Source organism: Bubalus bubalis, chromosome 15, assembly GCF_019923935.1.
Source record: "Bubalus bubalis isolate 160015118507 breed Murrah chromosome 15, NDDB_SH_1, whole genome shotgun sequence".
Classification (NCBI taxonomy): Eukaryota; Metazoa; Chordata; class Mammalia; order Artiodactyla; family Bovidae; genus Bubalus; species Bubalus bubalis.
The window spans coordinates 73898738-73908135 of NC_059171.1; the positions used below are offsets into that span (position 1 = coordinate 73898738).

General features: G+C 51.1%; 1 protein-coding gene across 2 annotated transcripts in view; it reads left to right on the plus strand.

Annotated features, from left to right (window-relative positions):
- CCN4 (cellular communication network factor 4) overlaps positions 1-6161 on the plus strand; it is a 31222-nt gene extending 25061 nt beyond the window's left edge. Inside the window, exons 3-5 of one of the 2 annotated variants that reach the window (XM_025265562.3) lie at positions 926-1186; positions 2620-2813; positions 3864-6161. In XM_025265562.3, coding sequence (XP_025121347.3) covers positions 926-1186; positions 2620-2813; positions 3864-4163 — 755 coding nt within the window. In that variant the 3' untranslated portion in view covers positions 4164-6161. The remainder of the gene's footprint in view (positions 1-925; positions 1187-2619; positions 2814-3863) is intronic. The other variant, XM_044928860.2, reaches the window with a different exon arrangement.
- The last annotated feature ends 3237 nt before the right edge of the window (positions 6162-9398 follow it).

Genomic DNA, 9398 nt, shown 5'->3' on the forward strand with positions numbered 1-9398 from the left:
GCTGCTGCTGCTGCTAAGTCGCTTCAGTCGTGTCCGACTCCATGCGACCCCATAGACAGCAGCCCACCAGGCTCCCCCGTCCCTGGGATTCTCCAGGCAAGAACACTGGAGTGGGTTGCCATTTCCTTCTCCAATGCATGAAAGTGAAAACTGAAAGTGAAGTTGCTCAGTGTGGACTCTTTGCGACCCCATGGACTGTAGCCCACCAGGCTCTTTGTCCATGGGATTTTCCAGGCAGGAATACTGGAGTGGGTTGCCATTAATGCGGGAGACCTGGGTTCAGTCCCTGGATTGGGAAGATTCCCTGGAGGAGGGCATGGCAACCCACTCCAGTATTCTTGCCTGGAGAATCCCCATGGACAGAGGAGCCTGGCGGGCTGCAGTCCATAGGGTCCCAAAGAGTCGGATCCGACTGAGTAACTAAGCACACAAGCACAAGTTCATTGTCTCCTTCCTTCACTACTAAATCCCCACCATCTACCACACTCCACAAATAGGCATTGAATGAACCCAGTCTCTTCCAAAGTGTTGTGATGGGTTTCCCATCGCCTCGGCCTCCTCTCACAAACTGTGACCCTCGAGGTGGATAACTGTCAGGACCAGGCTTTGTGCCACTTGCTGGGACAGGACACCGGGCTAGCTGCCTGGGGTCCCAGTCCTGGCCAGGCTGTAGCCTCCCACCCCTTCGTCCAGCCCTCCAGACAGCACCGGGTGTTTCTGTGCGGGTTAAATGGGCTGCCACACCCTCCGCTCAGGTCCCACCAAACTGGCCAGAGCAGCGGGCCTGGCCCTTCTCCACGATGGGGACCCCGGGGGGTGGGGTGCGGGGTGGGGTGCGGGGGGACGTGATGCAGCGGCAGGGGGCTGCCCTGCGGGGTCCGCCCAGCCCCTCGGCCGGCCTGACCCTCTGTGCCTGTGTCCACAGAGGTGGTTGGCGTGGGCTGCGTGCTGGACGGCGTGCGCTACAACAACGGCCAGTCCTTCCAGCCCAACTGCAAGTACAACTGCACGTGCGTGGGCGGCGCGGTGGGCTGCACGCCGCTGTGCCTCCGCGCGCGGCCCCCGCGCCTCTGGTGCCGCTGGCCCCGGCGGGTGAGCTTGCCCGGGCGCTGCTGCGAGCAGTGGGTGTGCGAAGACGACGCCAGGAGGCCCCGCAAGACAGCGCCGCGCCACACGGGCACCTCCGGTGGGTGCGGGCATGGGCGCAGGGCACGGGGAGGGCCGCTCCAGCCCGCGGAGGAGGGGATGGCAAGCTCAGTCGGTCCCCAGCGGGTCTCCTAGAACAGAGCCACCGGGTCGGGCCGGGGGCGGTGGCGGCCTGCCCACCGCGTCAGTGTGTGTGGCCCAGTGACCTCCTCCTGACCGAGCACAAGCAGAGCGCCTGCCGAGTGGGTGACCTAGAAACCAAAGCCTTTTATCCTCCTCGGCAAATCCTTCCCCACCGCCGCCTCCCTCCCATCCCGCCTCCTCTCTTCAGTCCGTCTGTCCTCAAAGGCCTCTGCTGTCTCCTGTCTCCCAGCATCCTCTTCTCTCACTCATTCATCCCTGCATTCGTAGATCCATCTCCCCCGTGCACCTGCTGTCTCTCCGTGCAGGCTCCCCTCTCTGGCTTCTGGGCTTGTGTGTTATCAGGAAGGACCGGCTTCCTGATAAAAATACACAAGTCCTTTTCTTGTGTATCTTGCTCCATCCCTCTGTGAGATGGCTCCTTGGTCTCCCTGGCTCTTCACCTGTCTCCACCTCTCAGCTCACTCCCTTTCTCAGCTCACTCCATTTCTTAGACACTTAGGAGCACTAAGTGTTCTGCGTGCCAGGATACATCCATTGAAAGAACCAGCCAGGGGTTGGGGTTTAGTTCCCACTTCCTGAGGGCTTACTAAGGACGGGGACAGCTTTTGAGCCCTGTCACGTGCCTGAACCTGTATTTTCTATCCACAACCAGGGACAGGAGGCAGGGAGGTGCTGTTGTCAACCCCACTTACAGGTGGGGAGCCTGGGGCTCGGAGGTGGGAGCCAGTTTATTGGAAGCTATCCAGATGCTAAGGGGCGGCGCTAAGAGCTGAACTCAGACAATTTGCCCCTGAAGCCTGCGTGTCCCCTTAGCCACGATGCCCTGAGCATCACTCAGATGAAGTTCTAGTACTGGGGCAGGCACTTCCCTTGACCTTCCCCAGATAATGTCATCTCTGCAGGGGCAGGACCGGTGTCTTTTACCCTTTTATTCCCAGCACCTTGCAGATGCCTGATGTGTACTCGGTCAATATCTGGACCCTTTTATTGCCATACCAGCCCCACAGGGCAGATGTTATTGTTCCAGAGAAGAGCCTGAGGCCCAGAGTAAGTTGTCTAGAATCACACAGCCTGTAGGTGGTCGAGCAGGGATTGGACTCAGGTCACCTCTGTCTAAAGATGGTCCTCCCTCTGGAGAAGTATGAGGAACTCATGACAAGTTCTCTTCTCCCTGGGGACCCATGCTAGTTAGAAGCCAACTTGACCTCCAAGCAGAGGGACTGCCCACTTGCTGAGGTTCAGGGACCCCAGCCCTTAGGGTTGTGACGGCAGGGATTGGGGGGCTGATGGAGACTGGGAAATCACCGGGCACCTGGTCCCCATCCACAGGGAACACGGATGAGATAGAGCCGTGGCACAAGAACTGCATTGCGTACACCAGCCCCTGGAGCCCCTGTTCCACCAGCTGTGGCCTGGGGGTCTCCACCCGCATCTCCAATGTCAACGCCCAGTGCTGGCCTGCGCAGGAGAGCCGCCTCTGCAACCTGCGGCCGTGCGACGTGGACCTCCGGCCACACATCAAGGTGGGTCCACCTCACAGGGAGGGGCAGGCATCTAGGGTCAGGAAGATCCCCTGGAGAAGGGATAGGTTACCCACTCCAGTATTCTGGCCTGGAGAATCCCATGGACTGTATAGTCCATGGGGTTGAAAAGAGTTGGACATGACTGAGTGACTTTCACTGCAGATAGCTATCAGACTGTATAAGCTTCAGGCCCACACATTGCCTGGATCTGTTCTACCCTCATTTCAGGCAGGGTGCTGGTACATAGTTGACCAGAACAGCCATTCTTTCAACGAGTTTAGTACATGCCTACTGGGGCTTCCCTGGTGGCTCAGTGGTAAAGAACCCACCTGCCAATGCAGGAGACATGGGTTCGATCCCTTGGTCAGAAAGATCTCCTGGAGAAGGAAATGGAGACCCACTGCAGTATTCTTGCTTGAGAAATTGCATGGACAGAGGAGCCCGGCGGGCTACAGTCCATGGGGGTCTCAAAAGAATCAGAATCAACTTAGCAACTAAACAAGAGCCATGTACCAGGCAGAAAACTAGACTGTAGGGATGCAGAAAGAGCCTCGCCCTTGAGTGGCCCATAGCCCCACAGAGCTCCCTTTAAATAATGCCAGTCCAATTGAATAAGTTGCATGAAAAGTGTGTGAGAGAGTCTATGGGAGGCAGAGGAGGAGGAGTTTAGGGTTAAATGAGTCCAGTCTTGGAGGTCATGATGGCTCTGCCCCTAACCAGCAGGGGGCTCTTGGCAGGCTGAAGGAGCACACAAAGTCATCCTGTGTTGGAGAAACTGACCTGGGCATTGGCAAGGCAGAGGCAGGAAAGAAGGGAAATTGCAGGTTGAGAGAGCTGCCCAGTGGCAAGGCAGTCCCTTTGTGCCCTCGGTTTCCTCTTGCATAATACAGCTGGGTCTGTTTGCCTTTGGGATGATCCTTCCTAGTTTGAAGATGCTGCAGATCCGAAAGTAAGATGGGGTGCATGGCGAGTGAAAAGGGAAGAATTGAGGGCTTGGAGCTGAAACTGTTGATCCTCTGAGCATCTCAACTGAAACTTCCTTTCCTGCAGGAAGGGAAGAAGTGTCTGGCCGTGTACCAGCCAGAAGCGCCCGTGAACTTCACGCTGGCCGGCTGCACCAGCGCACGCACCTACCGGCCCAAGTACTGCGGGGTGTGCACCGACAGCCGGTGTTGTATCCCCTACAAGTCCAAGACCATCAGCATCTCCTTCCAGTGTCCCGATGGGCCCAGCTTCTCCCGCCAGGCCCTGTGGATTAACGCTTGCTTCTGCAATCTGAGCTGTCGGAATCCCAACGATATTTTTGCCGACTTGGACTCCTACCCTGACTTCTCAGAGATTGCCAATTAAGCAGCCACAGAACCTGGGCTCGAGGCTGACCCAGTGCTTGCAAAGCAGCCAGCCTTCTGAGACCCCACTGAGCCTTCTTTTGTCCACTTCCCACTCGTTTCCAATGACCCGGATCCAGGCCCAGGCCTGTGACCCCTTGTCCTGTCTCCGCCCATCCAAAGCACCCATCACGGCACACTCAGGCCCAGACAGTGGGTCTTCTCCTTGGCAGCGGCCCACATACACTCCAAAGAAAGTGCCCGGCTCTGGACAATACCCGAGCCCGATCCGGCCTGTCTGAGTCACTGGAAGTCCTGCTGGATCCAAGTCCCAGGGAACAGAATCAGCTAGATCTTCCGTATCACTAATTCCTTCTTTAGATACCAAACCACCAGACTCTCTGGGCCCATTCAGAAGGATAGAGGGGATTTAGGACAGTGGACTGGTCCATTCTTCGGGCCCTGCCAAGAAGGACCCTAACTAGCAGTTTTGACCACTGCATACCAAAGCTCTCTCTCATTCTAAAGACCTGTGCCTACCATGGTCACCGAATATTTGATAAATGAGGTGAATGGTTGTTTGGTTTCAGTTTTTGGATGGACAGTTGTGTCCATGAATCCAGGCGTTGTTGCAGTTAAGTTTCTGTTCACCCATTTCAGTTAAGTTTCTCTTCACCCCTGCACTTTGAAGGGTGTACATTGGGTTCATCCCAGTGAGAAATGCAAGCTGATAAACTTCCTCTTGTTCCTGGGAGAAGTCCCTGGTCACCAGGGTCAGAGCATGGTCAGTCTATTTTCAGAAGGAGTGACTGAGCCCTGCACCGAATCTGCTGCTCCCGGACAGGGCAGGGCACTGGGCAGTCAGCCAGCCTCCTCCTCACACCTGACCATCTGCGTGCTGGGGGCTTGTAGGACTTGGTGGGTCCCCTGGGACGACATCTCTGACCCCTCAGAGTTCTGTCCTGTGATAGCCTTCTGCTCTGAGGGAGCCTTGGGTCCAGGTTGAGTGTGAGTCAAAACAAGAAGTGGGTTTACAAACCAAGAAGTGGGTCCAGTATGTGTCACCCTGGGGTGGCAAGAGTCCCTGGGCCCAGGGCATGTGTCTTTCTGCCTCAGGGACCCATTTCGCAGACTGTGGGTCTACTGATCCATAAAGCTCAGTTCTGGTACAAAGACAGAAGTTTACCAGTTGTTTCAAAACAGAAGTATATTTAACAGGGATGAAAAGCCAAAAGGGTTTGATGCTAAAAGGAAGAGAAAGTTGTTATTAATGGAAATGAGGCTATTATTTATTTTATTAGTAAAGTACAAATATTTACTGCTACATTTCTTTTATTTAGTAACTTCTACATGTCAGGCATTGTTCTCAGCGCTTTATGTGCACCGTTACACTAGCTCATGGAAACTGGGAGGTCGTGTTGAGAAGTGCCCGTTATTATTTCTGTTCTTACAAATGTGAAATGGAAGCTCAGTGAGGTAAGGGAGCTTGACCGAAGTCACCCAGCTGGTCAGTGGGGTAGTCAGGATACAAATCCAAGCTGGATTGACTCTGTAACCCGTATTTTCCCTCAACTTTTAGAGCTTCCAAGTGCATCAGAGCAGGAAAACATGTCAGGATAAGCGACTTCTCACTGTCATTTTTGGTTCTTATTACTGTCTCTCCAGCTTCTTTCCCAAGAGAAGAGTGTATCTGACTTTCAGATTATTTAGATGTCTGAGCATCAGACAAAATCTAGGATAAACCAAAATCCATGACTCCCCTCTAGATCATTCCCTCCTTCAAATCAGAACCAGCTCTCACTGTGTATTTGAAGATGATTTCGTTACCTGATGCTACAGACTGAAGGACGGTGCCTTTTTCATGAGGGAATTCTGAATAGTGAGCAGAGGGATTCCTAGACAGGGGAAAGGGATTGAAAATGTGCCCTCTTTACTGTGACCTCCTGAATGCCTGGTGCAAGGCATACAGTGGTGCTCAATGTGTATTTGATGAATAAAGGAAATTGTGTATGTGTCCCTACATGTGTTCAGAACATCTCTTTCTTCCAAAGGTACATGACAATCTAATTTTTATCAGCCAAATCTGAAATGCTGTAGAAAAAGAGACATTTAATATCAAAAGAAAGGCACATGTTCATTGAAAGAAAAAAAAAGCCCAAGAGTTCTTTTGTGAAGAGAATTTTGTTGTTCAGGTGTTCAGTTGTGTCTGACTCTTTTTCAACCCCCATGGACTGTAGCCCACCAGGCTCCTCTGTCCATGGGATTTTCCAGGCAAGAATACTGGAGTGGATTGCCATTTCCTTCTCCAGGGGATCTTCCCAACCCAGGGATCGAACCCACGGTTCCTGCATTGGCAGGCAGATTCTTTACCACTGAACCACCAGGGAAGAGAATTTACTCCATGAATAATCTTTCCTGTAAGTCCACGTGGATCATGTTGGATTTTTGTAGAGTGAAATCACCTGCCACCCACAGCTTCCAAGGGCAGGTGAGGGCTGACCCCTTTTGAAATTCAGCAGACACCCAAGAACTAGATTCTTACTGAATTTGCTTCCCAATTCAGGAAGGTGAACTTGGCTTCCAAGATCATAGGAGGCCTGGATGAGGGACTTGGGGCTTTCATCCCCGGGATGGGTGGGATGGGGTGGCCAGAATGCCCTGGTTTGAGAAATGAATCTGTCCTGTGCAGGCCCCAGAGAGGAAGTCTCAGTTTCGTGTTTTGAAGTCACGGGGAAGGAGACAGAGCCATCGTGTGACCTGTTCCAATAAAAGTTACCAGATGAAAAAAACATCTCTTTATTGAATGCTTAATTGGTGCCAAGCCCTCTGCTAACTTTTGAATTATCTAACTAATCATGGCAGCAATTTTGAGCAAGCATCTCTTCCCCATTTTATAAATGGAAAGTCTGGGACTCAAAGAGGCTGGGAAATCAGCCCTCAAAAGTTGAAACCCAAATCTCTGCTTATTCCGCTCTGCCTTGCTCTGGGAGATGGTGAAGGACAGGGAAGCCTGGTGTGCTGCAGTCCATGGGGTCAGAGATGCAAAGAGTCAGACACGACTGAGCAACTGGACAGCAACAACAACTTGATTTTGGGGAGGCCTCCAAGCAGAGCCTGAATGAGGCCTGTTGGAGTGTCCACTTCTCCAGACCCTTGTAACCCCATGTCCTGGGATCAAGAAAAGGTAAACAAAAGAATAGTCAAACTTTGGTGGAGAAATTCACGTAAGTGCTTAGAGTGAATATCTCTTGCATGCAAAGATGAGCGAGAAAAAGGAGACCTGAATTTACCATGTCACTAATGCGCGCTAACCCTTAGCATAAGCATTTGGTGAGCACTTCCCAGGCTTTAGGCTAGGTGCTTTACTGCATACCTAATTTAATCCTCAGAGCAAGCCTATGAGCTGTGGCAGTATCATCATTTCCCATTTTAGAGACAGAGCTGAGGCCCTTAGATAGTATTTGCTCATTGTCTTCACAGCTAATGAACTGCCGACCAAGGTTGCAAACCGAGGTTAGTCTCACACCTGGGCCATCTCTCCTGATGCTAAGCCCAGTTAGCCTGCCCCCACCCACCCCTGCAAACCAAAAGGCACAAGACAACGGCTTACTGACAACAGCTGCAACATTAACTTTGAAAATGATTCAGAGAGTGATCAAAGAAAGTAGATTCAAACGATATGATTATCTAGGCTCTCGTTAACATTTAAATACTGTGTATCCCTACAAATTGCGGGGAAGTAATGCAATCTGTGACTATTACATTAAATTAGGTCACTGATTTTTAAAGACTTATCTTGACCCAAAGTAACTGAAGTAATAACTCTGCCCAGCTGGGAGTCCTGAATGGTCAGAATGGCCTGCTGTGTATTTCTGCATTGTATACATATGTATGTGTGTGCGCGCGTGTATGTATATCTGTTTTCAAACTATGACTTAATATTTAAGTATTTCGACTGCCATTTTCAGGCTTTCCTGGTGGCTCAGACATTAAAGAATCTGCCTGCAATGCAGAAAACCCTGTTTTGATCCCTGGGTCAGGAAGATCTCCCGAAGAAGGGAATGGCAACCTACTCCAGTATTCTTGTCTGGAGAATCCCATGGACAGAGGAACCTAGTGGGCTACAATCCATGGGGTCACAAAGAGTCAGACACGACTGAATGACTAACACACACACACACACACATACACACACTGCCATTTTTGTAAGTGACTGAAAAATACATATGAAGAAATGTCTTAGAATTTCCCCATAGAGGGAAAACAGCACTTGGGCAATCTGTCATGTTTTTCAGCATTCCTCATTTTTCTCATGATTTGTGTCGCACAGAACATGTTTATCCAATATGAAGAGTTTTCATTGCTCAAATTCCCTGTTTATAGCTTTTTGCCTAGAAACAATAAATCATCAGCAAAGTGACTTACTGGACTGGGTGAGTTTTCCTGTATTTTCAGTTATTATGAGGCAATGATGGAACATTGAACACTTTCAGTAAATGTGCAGATGGTGGACATTAGGGTCCCAGATATTTTATACATGGCAATAAAAATGGCTAAAAGTTTGAAAAATGCACTGAGAAATGGGAATTCTGGTATACAGAAAAGACCAGGAGGACAAATGTGTTGAGATTGGAAAACATCTCATGTAAATATAAAATGAACATTTGGCATTCATTCACTTACTCTTTTTATATTCCCAAGTACCCTGTGGGTAGGCTTCCCCATGACTCAGTGGTAAACAGTCTGCCTACAATGCAGGAGCTGCAGGAAACTCGGATTTGATCCCTGGGTCTGGAATATCCCCTGAAGGGAAAGGCAACCCGCTTTAGTATTCTTGCCTGGAGAATCCCATGGACAGAGGAGCCTGGAGGGCTACAGTCCATGGGGTGCCCAAGAGTCGGACATGACTGAAGCCACTTAGCATGCATGCATCCTGTGGGTACCTGGAGGTCTGGGACCATGACTGCATCTTCTAAGCCTAGCACATATCAGGGATTGGGGAGCAGGGGTTGATGGATGGATAGAGATCTACTGGGCTTCCCTGGTGGCTCAGATGGTAAAGCATTTGCCTGCAATGCGGGAGACCCGGATTCGATCCCTGGTTTGGGAAGATCCCCTGGAGAAGGAAATGGCAGCACACTCCAGTACTCTGGCCTGGAAAATTTCATGGACGGAGGAGCCTGGTAGGCTACAGTCCATGGGACTGTCACAAAGAGTCGGACACAATTTTTCTAGAGATCTATTGCCAGGTGCCTTG